The sequence below is a fragment of the Hemibagrus wyckioides genome, linkage group LG11 (genome assembly GCF_019097595.1).
Source record: "Hemibagrus wyckioides isolate EC202008001 linkage group LG11, SWU_Hwy_1.0, whole genome shotgun sequence".
Taxonomy (NCBI): Eukaryota; Metazoa; Chordata; class Actinopteri; order Siluriformes; family Bagridae; genus Hemibagrus; species Hemibagrus wyckioides.
Window position 1 is genome coordinate 29,482,972 of NC_080720.1, and position 23,223 is coordinate 29,506,194.

At 38.5% G+C, this 23,223-nt stretch overlaps 1 protein-coding gene across 1 annotated transcript; it reads left to right on the forward strand.

The window, feature by feature from the left end:
• Positions 1–1,031: 1,031 nt before the first annotated feature.
• Positions 1,032–22,762, forward strand: LOC131362290 (protein FAM83F-like). The gene is made up of 5 exons (XM_058404228.1): positions 1,032–1,630; positions 15,528–15,695; positions 15,961–16,082; positions 17,841–18,556; positions 19,224–22,762. The coding sequence occupies exons 1-5, from the start codon at positions 1,166–1,168 to the stop codon at positions 19,268–19,270; spliced, it is 1,518 nt and encodes a 505-aa protein (XP_058260211.1). The 5' UTR covers positions 1,032–1,165; the 3' UTR covers positions 19,271–22,762.
• Positions 22,763–23,223: the final 461 nt, after the last annotated feature.

The window sequence follows — 23,223 nt, forward strand, 5'->3', positions numbered from 1 at the left end:
TTGGTGCTGTTCCCAAATCAGGCAGTGAAATGAGGATGGGTTCCCTTTTGAGTCTGGTTCCTCTCAAGGTTTCTTCCTCATACCATCTAAGGGAGTTTTTCCTTGCCACAGTCACCTCAGTCACCTCAGGCTTGCTCACTTGGGGTAACATCTAGGACTGTTTGTCTGTTTGTCTGTTTATACACTATATTGCCAAAAGTATTCGCTCACCCATCCAAATAATCAGAATCAGGTGTTCCAATCACTTCCATGGCCACAGGTGTATAAAATCAAGCACGTAGGCATGCAGACTGTTTTTACAAACATTTGTGAAAGAATGGGTCGCTCTCAGGAGCTCAGTGAATTGCACTGAGCAATTCACTGAATTGCACAGTGGTGCACTGGCCCCTTCCTCTTCCAACATGACTGTGCACCAGTGCACATAGCAAGGTCCATAAAGACATGGATGAGTCTGGTGTGGATGAACTTGACTGGCCTGCACAGAGTCCTGACCTCAACCCGATAGAACACCTTTGGGATGAATTAGAGCGGAGACTGAGAGCCAGGCCTTCTCGTCCAACATCAGTGTGTGACCTCACAAATGCGCTTCTGGAAGAATGGTCAAAAATTCCCATAAACACACTCCTAAACCTTGTGGACAGCCTTCCCAGAAGAGTTGAAGCTGTTATAGCTGCAAAGGGTGGACCGACGTCATATTGAACCCTATGGATTAGGAATGGGATGTCACTTAAGTTCATATGCGAGTCAAGGCAGGTGAGCGAATACTTTTGGCAATATAGTGTATGTTTGTTGTTTTCTTATGTCGTTTCTCATGTAAAGCTGCTGTGAGACAATGCTCTTTGTTAAAAGCGCTATACAAATAAAATTGAATTGAATTGAATTGAAAAAGTTTCCTCCATAACTAAGCTCTATGTAAATATATACCAAGTGTGAAAAGTGAAAGGGTTTCCCGGGACTTAAAGGGATTTCTGAGTTGAACCAATCAGCGTGGAATGTATTTTTGCACTCATTCATCCACGCCCACGCTCACCTTCGGCGCGTGCACAAAGGTAAAGGTGAGCGGCACTCTGCTACTTCCGCGCTCGTGAGAACTTGTAAAGTAAAAGCTGAAAAAAAAGTTAAGAGAAAAATTAGGTCTCGTGTTTATGAGTGACCGAGAGCAGGCATGGCTGAGTCCCAGCTACAGTGCATGGAAGACGGTCGGATCGGTGAGACCATCCCCGAGTCCAGGCCGGAGTTTTATTACAGTGAGACGCACCGGACAGCGCTCGAGGAGCTTCTACGGAACGGAGAAGGTGCCTTCAAGACGCTCCTCCAAAAGGACAACGCTAAGGACTTCCTTTCGCCGCCTGAGGTCCATGTGATCCAAAACACCGTGGAAGAGTACAGCACGCAGGAGGACAACAACGCGGCAGCGACGGCTAGTAAACATGCAGGCGACTCGACGTCTTTACGCTCGACCTACTGGCCTGAGGTGTCCGACACCGAAACGCCGCTGCTGGACATCGGCTGGCCGCAAGCTTTCTTTTTTAAAGGGGTCCCGCGCGTGTTGGTGTTCGCGCACCCGCCTAAAGACAACGGGCCGCACATTAAAGAAGTTGTCCGTAGGCTGATCCAAGAGGCACACAAGGTTAGAAAAGTTTCCCACAACAAGAAGAGTAAACAAACAGATAAACAAACAGAGTATGAATTATACTAAAGAAATGCGTCGTGCACAGACAGGGTTGTGTTTTCAAAAAATTTGTACAGTGGTATAAATCACAACATGCAATTAAAATCATCACAAAATCTACAATTTATTATAGACATAAATTGATTGGCTTTAATCCAAGCCTTAAAACTTTAGTATGTAAACATAAGTAAAGCTTTTTATTGTAGAAATAATAACAATTAAAAATAAATAAATAAATAAATAAATAAATAAACTACCGACCCACTCAATACATACAGATTATTTAATATATAAATCATTAAAATAAAGTAGTTAATTATTTATATTAGTTTTCTCAGAATCCAGAAAGCTTTTAATTTTTTTTCAATTTCATGTTTATTATTATATCCTATGTATATATATATATATAAATTGTCAAGAGGTTGTTTACAAGCTTTGGATGTTGTGGTTTTTGCCGCTATAACCAAAAACATTCCCTCGTGGATTTTTCTTTGAGAACCAGGGCTATAAAGTGCGTCTAACATCTTCAGTCAGTGGAAAGTTCAGAAATAGAAAACTTTGTGGCTCTCATGAATACCAAAAAAAAAAAGATACACATTGAAATAATGACCGTAAAATAAATCTGTGTTTAGAAGGGTCCGAGGAATTGATTTTACCGTTATAAAGCGTTTAAGAAGCTGTACAGTACATTCAAGTATCTAGTACCCGGATGATGACGACCACTAACCAGATCTTGTAACTTTCTTTTTCTGCTGCTTGCTTGTGGGACTAGTTATAGCAGTTCATATAAAGAAGAACACACATACATTACAGCATTCTTTTCTTCACATATCCCAGCTGAGGAAATTGGTGTCAGGGCACAGGGTCAGCTATGGTACAGCGCCCCTGGAGCAGAGAGGGTTGAGGGCCTTGCTCAACTGCCCAACAGGGACAGCTTGGCAGTGCTGGGGCTTGAACCCCAATCTTTCCAAACAACAACCCAGAGCCTTAACCACTTGAACCACCACTGCCTGTAATGTATCACCAGTATATAAATAATACACTCATCTGACAGCCTCTTTAACTCGATCTTTTGGAAAAAAAAAACATTTTTGTTGACGTTGTTGATCTTTGTGTAGCTACCACCTGAATTATTATACAAATTGTCCAAACCATCAAACATACTTCGAGTCAATCTAAAAACCTGAGAGAGAGAATTCAAAGAATAAAGCCATTAATCAGACTTGAATAGTATTTTGTATTGTTCGCTGTATGAGGAACGAAGCCCAGAGCTCATAGCTTAAAGGTTAAACTCACCCACCTTCACAGGAATTCCTGTACTTGATTGCCTACATTTATATAAACTCATTAGTTACCATGCTTTATTTGTTCAGTTTTCTGGGATTGGGCAACACATTTGAGCTAATCTAAATTCTTGACTGAAAAAAAAAAAAACAATTTTATGATGAATCCATTTTTTCTTTTTTTCCATCAAAACAACATGGGGTGTGCAAACTTTTGCTCTTAACTGGATGTAATGTAGGAAAGTTTTAGCTGTTTCACTTTGTCCTTGTGACCTTTGTCATTGCACTGGCATCTGATGCATTCTGTATTCATCTAACTAAATAGGTTGCATTTTTCAGAGTCACTAGTGTCTAACGAAGAACTGAAGAGCAGTCGAATGTGACTGAGGTTATGCTAAGAATGTTTGCCTTAAATGAGCTTAACTGGCAACGCTTAAATTGAAACGTTCTTGTGCTTCCTTGTTCTGACTGAAGTGTATAAAAGGGTGTGATGGGAACAAGCAGGGATTCCCAGAAAATACTAGCAGGGCTAGCTTTGTAGTGACTTGATCTCCAACTTCACTTCACTTCACGCCCACTATTTTTCCAATTATAATAATGGCACGATAAATACTGACAATAACAAAGACTTCACGGAAAAGCCGTTCTCAGAAAGAGGTTTGTTTTATGTGTATACAAGGATGCGCTAAGCAATAGTCATACTTCGTAATAAATGACGTTTGGTTCTAGATGTTGTCTTGTAGCTACTTTCCAAGTTTAACTGAATTTGGATTATGTGGGCATGTACTGACTTGACAGTTTGTTAGCTCGAATTCTGGATATTAGCTTCAGGGCAATTTTCCATCGTGTAACACTTCTGTGGAAAATAAATAGGCCCACAAACTAGCAGTGTAAGATCTAGTGTCTTAGTCAGCTGAGAGGAATGTCAATTGTGTTTAGTTTAAAGTGTGCGTGTGTGGTGTGTTGTGTTCACGTCCCTGAACCATGCAAAGCATTTAAAATTCCATTTGTCACGGTAGACATGCCTCACAATATTCTTTTCTGAGTTACTGTAATGTCATTTTTGATCTTCAAACAGGTTTTTATTTATGGAATGCAATGCTAGCAGTTTCTTAGCAAGCCTATGGATATACCCTGATGCACAGCAATATGATATTTCATCATATTTCATCATATCCACCCTGGTTAGAACCTCGGAAGATCATAGCAGGGGTAGATTGTTTGTTTGGCTTGGCCTTGGTAACACACTTCATGCTCAGATACTAGTTTGATGACTGAATTGTGAGTCATGATTCTGAGTGATTCTGAATCATTCTGCTCTTCTGGCACATTATCGTCATACCGACAGTAGATTTAAGACTTGATTTCAAATTATTTGATTGATGTGCAATAATATTGACAAGTTATTTTTGGCTACAGGTAAACACAGGTCACTATATATGTATATATATATATATATATATATATATATATATATATATATATATATATATATATATATATATGCTGATCACACCCTTAAAATCTCCTGCGTCAGTAATAATAAGGCAACACAAATGCTTTCACTTTTATTTCAGTGAAAGCGTGACTGTACAGGTGTTTAAAGTCCATGAACTCTTGGCAGAGTTGACTTCCCAAGAAGCTATTTGCATTTGATGCTGGTGATAGCGTGTTCAGGTGAATTAACTTCAAACATTATTATTATTAAGATTATTATTATTATTATTATTATTATTATTATTATTATTATTATTATTATTGTTGTCCATGAGATCACAGTATTAGGGTATTATTGTCCATGAGATCACAGTATTAGGGTATTATTGTCCATGTGATCACAGTATTAGGGTATTATTGTCCATGTGATCACAGTATTAGGGTATTATTGTCCATGTGATCACAGTCTAAAGGTATTATTGTCCATGAGATCACAGTATTAGGGTATTATTGTCCATGTGATCACAGTATTAGGGTATTATTGTCCATGAGATCACAGTATTAGGGTATTATTGTCCATGTGATCACAGTATTAGGGTATTATTGTCCATGAGATCACAGTATTAGGGTATTATTGTCCATGTGATCACAGTATTAGGGTATTATTGTCCATGTGATCACAGTCTAAAGGTATTATTGTCCATGTGATCACAGTATTAGGGTATTATTGTCCATGTGATCACAGTATTAGGGTATTATTGTCCATGAGATCACAGTATTAGGGTATTATTGTCCATGAGATCACAGTATTAGGGTATTATTGTCCATGTGATCACAGTCTAAAGGTATTATTGTCCATGTGATCACAGTATTAGGGTATTATTGTCCATGTGATCACAGTATTAGGGTATTATTGTCCATGAGATCACAGTATTAGGGTATTATTGTCCATGTGATCACAGTATTAGGGTATTATTGTCCATGTGATCACAGTCTAAAGGTATTTTTGTCCATGTGATCACAGTCTAAAGGTATTATTGTCCATGTGATCACAGTATTAGGGTATTATTGTCCATGTGATCACAGTATTAGGGTATTAATGTCCATGTGATCACAGTATTAGGGTATTATTGTCCATGTGATCACAGTATTAGGGTATTATTGTCCATGTGATCACAGTATTAGGGTATTATTGTCCATGTGATCACAGTATTAGGGTATTATTGTCCATGTGATCACAGTCTAAAGGTATTATTGTCCATGTGATCACAGTATTAGGGTATTATTGTCCATGTGATCACAGTCTAAAGGTATTATTGTCCATGTGATCACAGTATTAGGGTATTATTGTCCATGTGATCACAGTATTAGGGTATTATTGTCCATGTGATCACAGTCTAAAGGTATTATTGTCCATGTGATCACAGTATTAGGGTATTATTGTCCATGTGATCACAGTATTAGGGTATTATTGTCCGTGTGATCACAGTCTAAAGGTATTATTGTCCATGTGATCACAGTCTAAAGGTATTATTGTCCATGTGATCACAGTCTAAAGATATTATTGTCCATGTGATCACAGTCTAAAGGTATTATTGTCCATGTGATCACAGTATTAGGGTATTATTGTCCATGTGATCACAGTATTAGGGTATTATTGTCCATGTGATCACAGTATTAGGGTATTATTGTCCATGTGATCACAGTATTAGGGTATTATTGTCCATGTGATCACAGTATTAGGGTATTATTGTCCATGTGATCACAGTACTAGGGTATTATTGTCCATGTGATCACAGTATTAGGGTATTATTGTCCATGTGATCACAGTATTAGGGTATTATTGTCCATGTGATCACAGTATTAGGGTATTATTGTCCATGTGAAACAGTCTAAAGGTATTATTGTCCATGTGATCACAGTATTAGGGTATTATTGTCCATGTGATCACAGTACTAGGGTATTATTGTCCATGTGATCACAGTATTAGGGTATTATTGTCCATGTGATCACAGTATTAGGGTATTATTGTCCATGTGATCACAGTATTAGGGTATTATTGTCCATGAGATCACAGTATTAGGGTATTATTGTCCATGAGATCACAGTATTAGGGTATTATTGTCCATGAGATCACAGTATTAGGGTATTATTGTCCATGAGATCACAGTATTAGGGTATTATTGTCCATGAGATCACAGTATTAGGGTATTATTGTCCATGTGATCACAGTATTAGGGTATTATTGTCCATGTGATCACAGTATTAGGGTATTATTGTCCATGTGATCACAGTACTAGGGTATTATTGTCCATGTGATCACAGTATTAGGGTATTATTGTCCATGTGATCACAGTATTAGGGTATTATTGTCCATGTGATCACAGTATTAGGGTATTATTGTCCATGTGAAACAGTCTAAAGGTATTATTGTCCATGTGATCACAGTATTAGGGTATTATTGTCCATGTGATCACAGTATTAGGGTATTATTGTCCATGTGATCACAGTACTAGGGTATTATTGTCCATGTGATCACAGTATTAGGGTATTATTGTCCATGTGATCACAGTATTAGGGTATTATTGTCCATGTGATCACAGTATTAGGGTATTATTGTCCATGAGATCACAGTATTAGGGTATTATTGTCCATGAGATCACAGTATTAGGGTATTATTGTCCATGAGATCACAGTATTAGGGTATTATTGTCCATGAGATCACAGTATTAGGGTATTATTGTCCATGAGATCACAGTATTAGGGTATTATTGTCCATGTGATCACAGTATTAGGGTATTATTGTCCATGTGATCACAGTCTAAAGGTATTATTGTCCATGTGATCACAGTCTAAAGGTATTATTGTCCATGTGATCACAGTATTAGGGTATTATTGTCCATGTGATCACAGTCTAAAGATATTATTGTCCATGCGATCACAGTCTAAAGGTATTATTGTCCATGTGATCACAGTATTAGGGTATTATTGTCCATGTGATCACAGTATTAGGGTATTATTGTCCATGTGATCACAGTATTAGGGTATTATTGTCCATGTGATCACAGTATTAGGGTATTATTGTCCATGTGATCACAGTACTAGGGTATTATTGTCCATGTGATCACAGTATTAGGGTATTATTGTCCATGTGATCACAGTATTAGGGTATTATTGTCCATGTGATCACAGTATTAGGGTATTATTGTCCATGTGATCACAGTATTAGGGTATTATTGTCCATGTGAAACAGTCTAAAGGTATTATTGTCCATGTGATCACAGTATTAGGGTATTATTGTCCATGTGATCACAGTATTAGGGTATTATTGTCCATGTGATCACAGTACTAGGGTATTATTGTCCATGTGATCACAGTACTAGGGTATTATTGTCCATGTGATCACAGTATTAGGGTATTATTGTCCATGTGATCACAGTATTAGGGTATTATTGTCCATGTGATCACAGTATTAGGGTATTATTGTCCATGTGATCACAGTATTAGGGTATTATTGTCCATGTGAAACAGTCTAAAGGTATTATTGTCCATGTGATCACAGTATTAGGGTATTATTGTCCATGTGATCACAGTATTAGGGTATTATTGTCCATGTGATCACAGTATTAGGGTATTATTGTCCATGTGATCACAGTATTAGGGTATTATTGTCCATGTGATCACAGTATTAGGGTATTATTGTCCATGTGATCACAGTATTAGGGTATTATTGTCCATGTGATCACAGTATTAGGGTATTATTGTCCATGTGAAACAGTCTAAAGGTATTATTGTCCATGTGATCACAGTATTAGGGTATTATTGTCCATGTGATCACAGTATTAGGGTATTATTGTCCATGTGATCACAGTACTAGGGTATTATTGTCCATGTGATCACAGTATTAGGGTATTATTGTCCATGTGATCACAGTATTAGGGTATTATTGTCCATGTGATCACAGTATTAGGGTATTATTGTCCATGTGATCACAGTATTAGGGTATTATTGTCCATGTGATCACAGTATTAGGGTATTATTGTCCATGTGATCACAGTATTAGGGTATTATTGTCCATGTGATCACAGTCTAAAGGTATTATTGTCCATGTGATCACAGTATTAGGGTATTATTGTCCATGTGATCACAGTCTAAAGGTATTATTGTCCATGAGATCACAGTATTAGGGTATTATTGTCCATGTGATCACAGTATTAGGGTATTATTGTCCATGTGATCACAGTCTAAAGGTATTATTGTCCATGTGATCACAGTATTAGGGTATTATTGTCCATGTGATCACAGTATTAGGGTATTATTGTCCATGTGATCACAGTATTAGGGTATTATTGTCCATGTGATCACAGTCTAAAGGTATTATTGTCCATATGATCACAGTATTAGGGTATTATTGTCCATGTGATCACAGTCTAAAGGTATTATTGTCCATGTGATCACAGTATTAGGGTATTATTGTCCATGTGATCACAGTCTAAAGGTATTATTGTCCATGAGATCACAGTATTAGGGTATTATTGTCCATATGATCACAGTATTAGGGTATTATTGTCCATGTGATCACAGTCTAAAGGTATTATTGTCCATGTGATCACAGTATTAGGGTATTATTGTCCATGTGATCACAGTCTAAAGGTATTATTGTCCATGTGATCACAGTATTAGGGTATTATTGTCCATGTGATCACAGTCTAAAGGTATTATTGTCCATGTGATCACAGTATTAGGGTATTATTGTCCATGTGATCACAGTATTAGGGTATTATTGTCCATGTGATCACAGTATTAGGGTATTATTGTCCATGTGATCACAGTATTAGGGTATTATTGTCCATGTGAAACAGTCTAAAGGTATTATTGTCCATGTGATCACAGTATTAGGGTATTATTGTCCATGTGATCACAGTATTAGGGTATTATTGTCCATGTGATCACAGTATTAGGTTATTATTGTCCATGTGATCACAGTATTAGGGTATTATTGTCCATGTGATCACAGTATTAGGGTATTATTGTCCATGTGATCACAGTATTAGGGTATTATTGTCCATGTGATCACAGTATTAGGGTATTATTGTCCATGTGATCACAGTATTAGGGTATTATTGTCCATGTGATCACAGTCTAAAGGTATTATTGTCCATGTGATCACAGTATTAGGGTATTATTGTCCATATGATCACAGTATTAGGGTATTATTGTCCATGTGATCACAGTCTAAAGGTATTATTGTCCATGAGATCACAGTATTAGGGTATTATTGTCCATATGATCACAGTATTAGGGTATTATTGTCCATGTGATCACAGTATTAGGGTATTATTGTCCTTGTGATCACAGTATTAGAGTATTATTGTCCATGTGATCACAGTATTAGGGTATTATTGTCCTTGTGATCACAGTATTAGAGTATTATTGTCCATGACATCACAGTATTAGGGTATTATTGTCCTTGTGATCACAGTATTAGGGTATTATTGTCCTTGTGATCACAGTATTAGGGTATTATTGTCCTTGTGATCACAGTATTAGGGTATTATTGTCCATGTGATCACAGTATTAGAGTATTATTGTCCATGACATCACAGTATTAGGGTATTATTGTCCTTGTGATCACAGTATTAGAGTATTATTGTCCATGTGATCACAGTATTAGGGTATTATTGTCCTTGTGATCACAGTATTAGGGTATTATTGTCCTTGTGATCACAGTATTAGGGTATTATTGTCCTTGTGATCACAGTATTAGGGTATTATTGTCCATGTGATCACAGTATTAGAGTATTATTGTCCATGACATCACAGTATTAGGGTATTATTGTCCTTGTGATCACAGTATTAGAGTATTATTGTCCTTGTGATCACAGTATTAGGGTATTATTGTCCATGTGATCACAGTATTAGGGTATTATTGTCCTTGTGATCACAGTATTAGGGTATTATTGTCCATGTGATCACAGTATTAGGGTATTATTGTCCATGTGATCACAGTATTAGGGTATTATTGTCCTTGTGATCACAGTATTAGGGTATTATTGTCCTTGTGATCACAGTATTAGGGTATTATTGTCCATGTGATCACAGTATTAGAGTATTATTGTCCATGACATCACAGTATTAGGGTATTATTGTCCTTGTGATCACAGTATTAGAGTATTATTGTCCTTGTGATCACAGTATTAGGGTATTATTGTCCATGTGATCACAGTATTAGGGTATTATTGTCCTTGTGATCACAGTATTAGGGTATTATTGTCCATGTGATCACAGTATTAGGGTATTATTGTCCATGTGATCACAGTATTAGGGTATTATTGTCCTTGTGATCACAGTATTAGGGTATTATTGTCCTTGTGATCACAGTATTAGGGTATTATTGTCCATGTGATCACAGTATTAGGGTATTTTTGTCCATGAGATCACAGTGTAAGGTTATTATTGTCTATGACAGTGGTTCTCAACCTTTTGCAACTGAAGCCCCCCCCAAACCTGTCCCATAATGTGGCACGCCCCCCCCATTATAGATAGATAGATAGTTTTTTTTTTGTCTCTTTTTTTGCTTTTAAAACATATACAAGGACAATAGTGGAACACGCCCTTAATTTATCTAAAATGTTTCTAAATAATATAAAACTAATTACATGTAATGTAATGTGATGTAATATGCAAACTGGAACTTGGGTGCGTTTCGCTAACCATGCTACTATGAATTAGTGGGAAACCTGTGCTTGCTTATTTTTACAAAGAAGCGCGATGCATGGTTCAGTGTTGGACAGCGCAAGCCTGAGGTCATCTTCCACCTGCAGGCGATTCCGGTATTTATTTTTTATTGCCGTCAGTTTTGAAAACCCCGACTCGCACAAATAAGTTGATGCAAATGGAAGCAGTAATTTAACTGCTGCGTCAGACAGCTGAGGATATTCAGTCATCACGCTCAACCAAAACGAAGGCAGAGAGCAAGAGCTATAGAGATGCCTCAGTCTGGTGTCACTCTTTAATTCAGCTAACTGCTCCTCCATGTCAATTGATAGATCTTTTCCTGGGCAGCTAAAGGGGTCTCTGACCCAAGCAAACGAACTGAAATCATCACTGAAATAACGGACAAATTGTTTTTTCAGACAATCAACATGCTGAGTGACTGTACTGATCAAAGAGGAGCTATCTATTCCTGTGTCTTGCACACAATCAGCGAAGTTGGAAGTTGGAAAACATTTCAACATTTTTATTCATCAACCTTTCACGCCAAAGATCCAATTTGCCAACGAATGCACTGACTTTTTCTGAAAGAAGCAAAATGTTTGCATTTCTCCCTTGCATCAACATGTTTAACACATTCAGCCTTTCAAAAATGTCTACAAGGTATGACAACAACGCTAACCACAGAGGGTCCTCCAAGTAACATGCAAGGTCGGACTTCACATCAACTAGAAACGCCTTCACTTCTGTTCGCAATTTGTAAAGGCGATGTAAAATCCGACCTCTGGAGAGCCAGCGCACCTCAGTGTGAAAGAGGAGCTGCTCATGTTCGGCTTCCATTTCCTGACAAAGCACGGAAAACAAGCGTGAATTTAACGGCCGTGCTTTAATGAAATTGACCATTTGCACTGCCTGCTTTAAAACGGATTCGAGAGACTCGGGCATTTGCTTTGATGCAAGAGATTCGCGATGAATGGGTGAATGGGATGATGAGTGGGTCCATTTGGCTAATGGGGCTAACTGCAGGACACGAGTGACCAGGGCGCTAACCCTCCCAGTCATGGAACGTGCCCTGTCTGTGCAAATCCCAACACAGCTACTCCATGACATGCCTGCAACCCGTATAAACTCATCCAAAACACCAAATAGTGCTTCGCCAGTTGTGTGCGCTGGAAGAGACCGACAGAAAAGAATGTCTTCCTCAATGTTGCCATTTGTAATATATCTGACATAGGTTAGCAACTGTGCTAGCCCCACAACATCAGTTGTCTCATCGAGCTGCAGTGCATAGTACTGGCTTTGCATGATGTTAGCGAGCAACTGCTCCTTAATGTCATTTGCCATGTCAGATATGCGGCGACTAACGGTGTCATTAGAAAGGGGGATGTTACCAATCTGTTGTGCGAAAGTCTCACCAAACATGACCTGGCAAATATCTTTAGCAGCAGGTAAAATAAGCGCCTCGGCAATTGTGTGAGATTTTCCTAACCTAGCAACCCATTGTGAGATGTAGTAGGACGCTTCTAGGCACTTGTTTGACACTGTTGTGCGTTTGCTGATGGTGTGTTTCTGCTGTGTAAGGCAAGATATCTTTAATTTGAAAAAGTTTAAAGGTTTGTCTTTAAGTTGTGGGTGTTTAGTTTCTAAATGGCGCTTTAACTTGCATGGCTTCATGCTATCATTTGCCAGCAAATCTGCGAATATTACACATTGGGGCAGCGGTTCAGCATCTGTCCCAGCCACTGTAAAGCCAAACTGAATATAGCTCTCATCATATTTTCTTATTTTAGACTTTTTAGCTGATGGTGTTGACGACAGACCATCGCCACAACTCCTTTTAGCACGTGTGATGAACTTATCCAACTCGACTGATATCTCTGATCTTCTGACTCGTGTCTGCACTGCAAGCTATACATAAAACGCGCGCTTAAGCTCCGTTTTTTAAGCTCTTTTATATTTTTTAATTCTATTTTTTAAATTTTATACATTTAAAAATATAGTTTTTATAGGTTTTTCATTTTTATGCACATTATAATTGAAAAGCAATAAAATAAATATAATAAAACTGAGTACCAAAATGAATACCTGACTGTGGTTTTCTCTTAGAAACGATTTGCGCCCCCCCTCTGACCTTTTTGCACCCCCCCTGGGGTAAAAGTATAAAAGTATAATGGTATTATTGTCCATGAGATCACAGTGTAAGGGTATTATTGCACATGCGATCACAGTGGAGGGAAAGAGAAATGGAAAGAGTTTGTGAGCCTCACTGTTTCTAGGAAAAGGCTGTTTTTGAATCTGGTTGTTCTGGCCCTGATGCTGTCCAGCCTTTTTCCTGAGGGCAAGTAAGTTAAACAAACTATGTGCAGGGTGGACAGTGTCCTTCACGATACTAGCAGTCCTGTTTCTACATCTGTTGATGTAGATGTTGTCAATTGTTGGAAAACTGCTGTCAGTGATCCTCTATGCAGACTTACCAACCCGCTGCAGAGCCTTCCTGTTTGCTGTCTACCACATAGTAACACATGATGCTCTCCACCACACACCTATAAAAATAACTGCTGTGGCCTGGCCTCAGGAAGTACAGGCGTTGGTGGGCTTTCTATATTAGGCTGATGAATTTAGTGTGCCAGGTAAGGTCATTGTCAAGGTATTTGATGCTGGAGGTGACCTCAACAGCTGCTCCATCAATGCAGGGGGGCAGGGGGGTCTGAAAGACTCTCCTAACGTCCACAATCATGTTTTATTTACTTTGATGTGGAGGTTGATGCACCCTGCACCAAGCCTCAAGATGTTCCACCTCCAATCTGGATGCCGTCTCATCATTGTAAGCAATTAGTCTGACCACTGCTGTGTCATCTGCAAACTTGACAATGTGGGTGCTCTCAGATGTGGCTGAAGAGTCATAGGTCAGTAAAGTGTATAGCAGGGGGCTCAGGACACATCCCTGAGGGGAGCTGGTGTTGAGGATGATGGGGGAGGAAATGTTGTCATGGATTCTGAAAGTCTGTCTTCTGTTTGTTAAGATGTCCTGCACCCAGTTGCATAGTGATACTCAATCTGAGTGTCTCCAGCTTGTAAAGTAATGTTTGAGGTATGATTGTATTAAAAGAGGAGCTGAAATTCAGGAAGAGCAGTCTAACATAGGTGTCACTGCTCACTAGATGGGTGAGGGTGATGTGTACAACATATGATGTATATGCATATTGATTTGAGTCGATACTGTTGTCAATTTTTTCTGTTATTTGGTCCATGATCAGCTGTTCATAGCACTTTATGACTATTGGGGTTAGTGCTAGAGGATGATAGTTATTTAGGCATGACACTGCTAAGGTCTTTGGTAGAGGGATGATGGTGGCGTAGTACTTTGGTTTGGTAGAGTGAGATGTTGAAAATGTCTATACCTCTGCAAGCTGGTATGCACTGGTATGTCTTTCAGAACATGGCCAGGAATGCAGCTTTGCACCCTAAGAAGTGACCTCCTGACATGCTCCTGACAGGCTGCTCACATGGTGGTAGGATGAGTTTGATGTTTGGGGTAGTATTGTTGGCCTCAAAGTGAGCGTAAAAATTGTTAGAGCATCAGGAAGAGCATCTGCATCGCTGGACCTGAACCTCCAGGCTCTCAGACGAGCTCTGACCTCAGCATTTAGCCAGGGTTTCTGATTAGAGTGGACAGTGATGCAACATCATTCACAGACTTACTGATGTAGCTGATGAAAGATAATGCAGACACATAAAAAATCTACCTTTCGCTCATTTGTTGACCTGCCAGGCAGTGCAAGCAAAGCAGTCCTGTAGCACAGAGGCAGCAACATTGGGCCATACAATGATTGTCTTTTGTGTTGATTTCATTGTTTTCAGCACATGGTAGTAGGAAGGAACAAGCAAGATGGAGAGAGTCTGAGGTGGGGGTAGGGGACTGCTCTGTAAGCTCCATGTCTGTCTGTGTACACATCGTCAAGCGTGGTTTCTCCTCGGGTCATTATGGAGACATGATGGTAAAACCCAGGTGTCGTGTCCGTCGGGCTGACAGCATTAAAATCTCCGGCCATCACAAAAAGTCAAATCATTTAGGACGTAAATTTCTTCTGTAAATATAAAGTAAATGTAAAGCACTGTCATAATACACTCCATGATTATGGTGTGCCAACATTGATAAAATTCTGTGTTAACAGTCTCATGTGTTGCTTTATCCTGTTTTGCAGAACCTGTGGAGAACATTTATAGTTATAATACCAGCTGCTGCAGTTTCATCAGGTGTTAACTGGGGATTTTGATACATTTCGTGTTTAACTCACAAGCTAAAAATAAATTCTTTCAGTACTTACTAAATTAAGTGTGCTTTCATTACTGTATGGTCTATGAAACCCCATTCATTGTGACGTTTAGGGTTTCTTGATTTGCATGCTTGTATTTCTCAGGTTGTTGCAATTGTGATGGACCTTCTCACAGATCTTCAGATCCTACAAGATCTCCTGGATGCAGCATCCCGGCGTAACGTTTCTGTCTACATTATACTGGACAGCAAGGGAGCTCCGCACTTCATCAACATGTGCAACAGACTGGAGGTCAGCCCGAAGCAGTTCCAGGTGAGCAGAACACATACAGAAGAGCATCTTTTAACTGGAAATTCTGATATTTAATGTGGAGATGCAAAACAATCACCATAGCAACAATTACACACGTTTTTTTAATCGGTGTATATGGAGCGTCCTCGTGAATGAGTTGTTACTATGGAAACGATAACATTAAAAAGATAGCATTAATAAAACCCTATGATTTATGTTGCATCTGGAAGTGTTTTCAGAAACTTCTGACTATTGATTAAGAATGCAAACAACTCTGCCTTTACAGAACATCCGAACTCGCATGTTGAGAGGTGTTGGACTTGACCTGTCCTATGGAAGGATCCCCGGGAGTTTGAACAACAAGTACATGCTTATAGATGGAGACAAAGTGATGTTCGGATCATATAGGTGAGTGAAATGGTTCTGATTATGTTGAACCCTTAATCACATTAGAACGCAACTCTGTGCTTGGCTGGTGATCAGTCCAGCAACCACAAATATCTAACAAACACTGGGGTCAGATGAGGGCTTAAGGGCAGGTAACATAAGCTGTCCATGGAAAATGAACTCTAGTCTACTAGTCTTAAGATTCTGGGTTGTTGATCTGAGGATCAGGGTTCACTGCCAAGGTGCCACTGTTTGAGTGAGGCCCTTAACCCTCACTACTCCAGGGATGCTGTATCATGGCTGACCCTGTGCTTTGACCCCAGCTTCCAAAATTGGGATATGTGAAGAAAGAATTTCACTGTGCTGTAATGAAAATGTGACAAATGAGGATTTCTATCTATCTATCTATCTATCTATCTATCTATCTATCTATCTATCTATCTATCTATCTATCTATCTATCTATCTATCTATCTATCTATCTATCTATCTATCTATCTATCTATCTATGTTGTGTCTGTGCCTCTTGTTCTTCAGGGTCTCCTCTGTGTACTCCTGGTTCCTCTCCCAGTCTGTAGACACACATTGCAGGCTGATTGGCATCTCTAAATTGCCTGTAGTTCGAGTCCCCTGGGATCGAATCCAGGTTCCCTGTGACCCTCTGTAGGATAAGCAGTACAGAAAATAGAAGGAGGGGATGAGAAGCACAGGTTTAATGCTAGATTTCTACCATATTGTTAGTTGAAAACAACCCCCAGCTGTTAGACTATCAGACAGAAAACTCAAGCTACCTCAATACAAGTTCTTCTTCATTTGCTCTAATGCTGAGTTGATCAAATTTAGGTTCGGTGTAAAAACATCCAATTTCTCCATGCTTTTCATCCTTAAGTGAATAATTCAGTAAACGCTATGAATTATTCAACCTTAACATAACACAAATGCTCGTAAACAAGAATAGCCGCTTTCTCATTTTGTCAGATTTGTTCAACAATGGGATCGAGCGTATATTTGTTTATTTGACAGCCTTAAGACAAACATGTCTTGCCATTAATTAATCTGTAATCCTAAACCACACACACACACACACACAGGATCTTATCAATCATCTCCACACTGAGACAAGCAGGAACCACACCTGGTTCCACTTGTTTAATCAGTTCGGCTTGGTGTCCAATCAGCTATCAAGCGTGTCTCCTGTTAAGCTGAAATGAAACTGGCCCTTTGCAGAGAAGCTAGAGTGTCCTTGCTGTAGCATTTACATATTAAATAAACGTTTAAGCATGACACAAGGTATCCTGAAATATATATACTGCCTAGCATGCACAAATGTCTCCTGGATATAGAAACCTAGAAGTTGTTGATGGCGCTAAGGGTTAATTATAATGATTTTGCTCATACACAACAGTAATCACCTCAGCGCAAATTAGGAATTATTAGTAGTTAATGTCTAGTATTAAAATGCCCTAGTGTAGTGTTACACGTTATTGGTAATGCGTATAATTCCATTTCCAAGCCAAAGTGCTTTTTACTCGGAAAGCTGCTAATTAGTACTCGAGAGCTGAATGAATGAAGAGTGTTAAATCAACAAGAGTGAGAAACAAAGAAAGTCTGCTGAGACTGATTATAGCTGATAGAAAGAAAGGCATTAACTTGTTTTGCAGACATTCCACAACCTTCTATGTAATGATTGATATGCTGCTGTGGAATAATAGCAATAAAACGCTTCATGATGTGCTTGAAGGACACCGTGTAAATCTTTCCTGTCTCTTGTGTTGTCCAGTTTCTCCTGGAGTTCATCCCGTATGGACAGAAACATGATCACCATTATGTCAGGACAGATTGTGGACTTCTTCGACCGGGATTTCAGGGAGCTTTACGCCATCTCACGAGAGCTCAAACTCTTCAAGGAGTTCAAAATCAGTAAACCTAGCAAAGCTCTGTCAACCCGGATGACCGTAGCGACACGGCCCGCGTTGCCCGCAACCTCCCGCTTCCAAGTGAGTCTGGGAGACAAAGGAACTCTGAAAGTTCCCGCCCACAAATACTACAACCCCAAATACGAGCTAGCATTTGGTAGGCTTCCTGAAGACATCAGTCGACAGGATCTAATGAACAAAATGGAGGAATCTCTCAAAAGGTATGCAGCAGAAGGGAATCCAGTGGACGAGGACAACGAGATACAGGAAACGCACACCCCACATTCGTCTCTGAGTAGCAAAAAAGGTGCCAAATTAATATGTGTGCCATCAAAAAAGAAGAAAAGGTTTTCATTCCTGCGAAAATCAAAACAAAAAGGAGCTGGTAAGATTGAGGAAGAAAAAGAGGTTGAGGGTGAGCCTGGGCCTGGGCCTTCAACTACAACAAAATTGACCAGTACTTTAGAGGACATTACAGAGCTCCCAGAGGAACCTACTGCTGAAACACAGACGTCTGAGAAAACAAAGAGTAAAAAGAAGAAGAAGAAAAAGCGCACGTCATCACAAAGTGAAGATCAGGGTATGTTTAATCATTTAATGATTATCGATGTACTGTACATTCTTTTCAGTCTAGACTTTGGCTTAATCATCATGCTTGGAAACGTTTCCCATTTCACTGCCATTCATTTTCTAAAGTGAATTAAAATTGGCAGACGATCCGAACGAAGCGATTAAAGTGGTAGTTCTGTGAGAATAAAGAGGAGAAAAATATAGACTTTTTCACTTTAACCCATGTGTAGATCAACCATGCCCTGACTTTTTTGTTGGCAGGTTAGCAAAGTGCAGCTTACCTCAGAAATAAGCGACTTTGTGCATAAATAAAGCAACAGAATAACTCTGTAAAGAAAACTAAGTGATAATAAACATTCATATATATAGATAATATAGTCAAACATAGTCAAACCTACACATCCTGTTTTAGCATGATGCTAAACCTTCTTAGCGTTGTAGCTACAATGCAAACTTAAAGAAGCACATTTTTAGACAACAGTCATATCATAGCCAATCAAATATGTTTAAATAATCGTATAAATGTCATTTTTCGGCTGAAATTTAAGTCCAGCACTGGCTCTCTGGCAGCAAATATTCCAATTCAAATCAGTCCAGTCAGTAGCACATAGCCTGAAGCACTGCTAACTCTCTTCTGCTCCTTAAAAAAAAAACTCACTATAAGTTTTCTTTTTTAGGTTCAGAAATCCAGAAAGACAGCAAGAAGAGCTGCGTCATCTCCTGAAGACTTGAATGATAACAATTGCACTTGAAATTCTGAAATCCAAGTTCACTCCAATAGAGGCTAATCCGTCAGCATCAGCTATATATCGTGTCATTTTGTATGCTACAGATTAGCCAAGATTAGCTTGGTTGCACCCAAAACATGTTTTTGTTGACTCCTAAATCTTATTTCTTTTGGCAAAATACAACATCTAACCTGTGCTAGAAAGCAGAATAACACCAAGTGATGCTTATAGTCTAAGATGGGTGCCTAAATTGCATGTTAACTGATGTGTGAGGGATAAAAATAATTTGATTACTTATCAGTAATACTGCATTACTGTCATTTTATGGTTGAGACTTTGATCGTAGAGCCTCTGATAGTCATAAAACTAAACTACTAGCATTACACACGAGCTATCAAACAGAGAAGCTAAAGGCTAGCACAGGCCTCCTCAAAAACATGAAGCAAGCCACAAACCTTCTTTCTAATTCAAACTACACATATAAGACTTTCAGAGGAAAATAGAAACCTATGATTTGCTAGTTCTGGTAGAACTGCCAGGAAAAAGTGAAAAATGATTTCAAACAAGTGCTATTGCTAGTTGTTTTCTAGGTCATTCCATGATCATTCGGTTTCAGCAAATGTACCTATGTTGGTCCTTTGCAGGAAACCTGTGGGGAGTGTGGACTAATGCTAACCCATAAAAATCACACATTATACAGTGGGTTTTCATCGGGCAGCCCAAACATTTTCATCATAGCACAAAATATGGATAATGTCACACTGATGAGCAAACCCCATGCCCCACTGTCCTAAAATTAGCACGTTTGCTAGGATGCCTCTTCTGAATAACAAGCACGGCAAACAGAAATGTTGTCCTTGTCGTTCGTTTTTACCAAGTAAAATCACTTAAAATTTACTCCAGCTGCTATTTCATACTATTCTTTTGAATTTTACTTGGGACAGTTGTTGATACAATTGTTTTTGTTTTTGTAAAGGTGCAAAATAATCCACTTAAAGCCGTTTCTTACAGACAAAGAAGCAAGGCATGCATCAAAATGAAGAAAAAGCAGGTCTAAATGCAACAAAGATGTCTTTGCTATGTTTCTGCATTTGGCGTGAAAAATGCCCCCTTAAGTCTCAGGAACACTAATCCTTTAACTTCAGTGTTGGTTTAAATGTACAAAACTTACAGTTCTTTTTGAATATATTTTATAGAAACTTTTACAGAAAGGAATTCTATGTCTAATAGATTGTAAATGTTATGGTGCAATTGAAAACGGTGCTGTGGAAATAATACAGAGCTGTGCCGCCACCTAGTGGTTGATTATTGTCTGTGTATATATACTGTGTGTGTGTGTGTGTGTGTGTGTGTGTGTGTGTGTGTGTGTGTGTAATGAAGTATATGTAACTTAGTCACTGAACATGATTGTGTGTTACTTCCTCCTGTTGAGTTACCAGGGTGTGTTTCGAAACAAATCTAACCGCAGAATGGAACGGGTGATGCAGGGAAGTATATAGGATAGATTCTGCTGCTACTCTTTAACAGGAAGCAGAATAACACAGGAAACCGGAAACGGCCCAGCAGGCTAAAATAGCACCCTTGCTAAACCACAAAACACATGATTATGCAGGCTGGCTTGTTGGTCGTAATGACTAAATAAACAACCAGTATAAGTGATGGTTAAAAATCAGACATAAGGAAGTGAAACTATAGACTTAAAGATCTGAAAGGGTTTTGAAAAGGGTTATTCGATGAATTCACATTTTATTTTTAAATGTTAATATTTTGGTTGGTGTTTGGTTTCGGGTGGTTTCTCATGTAGGTTTCCTCTTCAGGAGGTGAAATGCTGCTTACTTGGGTCGTCAAGCTGGTCATCGACTTGGTCAGTTTTAAAGCTTCAACTTTTGTTTGGGGTCATTTTCAGGCTGCATGATTAAATTCCTCCGAAATTCATTATGATTCATTATTATTGGTAGAGACAAGGTTCATGTAAACTTCCTGTAAAATAAATTAAACTAAACTGCTGCTGAAACATCAATAATGATTAGTCAGAATGTTCCAGAAGCAGACTTGCCACCCAAACTGTGACACTACCACCACCATGTTTCACAGATGAGCTTGAATATTTTGGATCATGAGCAGATCTGTTTTTCCTCCACACTTTGGCCTTTTCATCAGGTTTCTCTTGCATCTAGAGCTGTTTGGTCTAATTTCTGTATTTCGTTCCATCTGATTCTTACAGCTGATAAGTGGTTTGGTTTCTATATTTCTGATCTCGAAGTTGTCTCTATATAGTGGATTTTGGTACCTTCACCCCAGCCTTGTGGAGTTTATTGGTTACCTCTCTTACAATGTTTCTGTCATCAGCTGTTGAGGAACCTGCTCAGCATCTCTTACTCAATACACCAGGGTTTGTTTGTTTTTTTTCAGGACGTTCCAAATGGTTGTATTTTCCCACTCTTTTGTTTTAGCTTGCTTTTCTCCCACAGACACTTCTCTGACCTTCAAGGTGATTTATCCTTTCTAACAACAAATGCAGTCTTCACAGGCCCAAACCAAGTGTAGAAATTCAGAGCTAGTTATGGTTTAAACAGGACACACCTGGATAACAAGCCACGTGTTTCAGTATTTTCGCTCACCTAAAATTTGGATGGTTTGATACAAAGTGTTGGATGTTGTTCACCACGTCTAGCAGGAAATAAAAATCTTCTCCTATTTCTGATTTGATCTCAAAACCAAATGTGTTCGGTCTACAGCAAAAATATAAAAAATTTTGCTGTTCCAATAATTTCAGAGGCAAGTGTATGTGCTCATGAAACAAGACACAGGGTGTAGATACACGGATGTAAATAAAAATAGAACACAAATATCCAAGAAATCATAATTGAATACTCTATTATTTATAGACAATCTGTGAATATTTATTTATATGCTGTATATGAGTTCAACAGATCAGACTTTCATAACCATGCAGTTCCTCACCCAAACAGCAGAGCGAGCACCGAGAGGCACATAATTAGTCTCTGAAACAGGAACCCGAAACCTAGCAAGAGAGATGATGTAAATTTATTTCCTAAATGTTTAGTTAATTCTGCAAAAAAAAAAAAAAAAAAAAAGAATAAAAAAAGGGAAGTTTAAATACTTTCTTCCTATATCATCTTGGGTCAGATTTTTAAAAGAAACTCTTCAGAATCTATGATCTAATTAGTGAATGTTAATGTTAATGTTAATGTGAACAGTAAATGTTTCCTCTTCTCTATGATTCTTAAGATCTGTCCAAAAATGGCACTCAGCAGTTTCACCGAAATCCAGAAGTTTTAAAGTTTTATTCGTTCATCCTTAGCAACAGGCCTAAAATTTGGATACTGGTTTGGTTTTGTAAAATGGAACCAAGTAAATGTATTGAGAAATATTGGATCTGTATTTGAGAGCAGTTATGAACTTGGAGCTTGCAGATACAATATGCAGATGTGAATATTTAGAATTAGTAGAGCTAAGATACTCTCAGGCCTAAAATAAAATATATATATATATATATATATATATATATATATATATATATATATATTTATATATATATATATAGTTCTATGTAGAATATTACACCGAACAATATGTTTTAAGGAGATTCATTTGGATTTATTTGTTATTATACAAAACGACTTAAAGATCTGAGCAGTTGAAGGTTACAGGCCCTGCTCAAAGGCCTAGAAGTGATAGGTTGCCAGCACCGGGATTTTTAACACACCACCTTCCAACAGCTTAACCACTGAGTTTATTAATCTTCACTAATTAATCAAGAGTAACCAGTTTAGTAACCAGTTTAGTAACTCTAGTCAGAGTCACGCTTATTTTAAAGCCTGAGTGGAATCACTGATCATGAATATGGGAATACACCACGGATGGCTCCTTCGCACCATGGGCCGAATTGGTGTCGCCAACTGGCACGTTTTTGGGAAGTGGGATG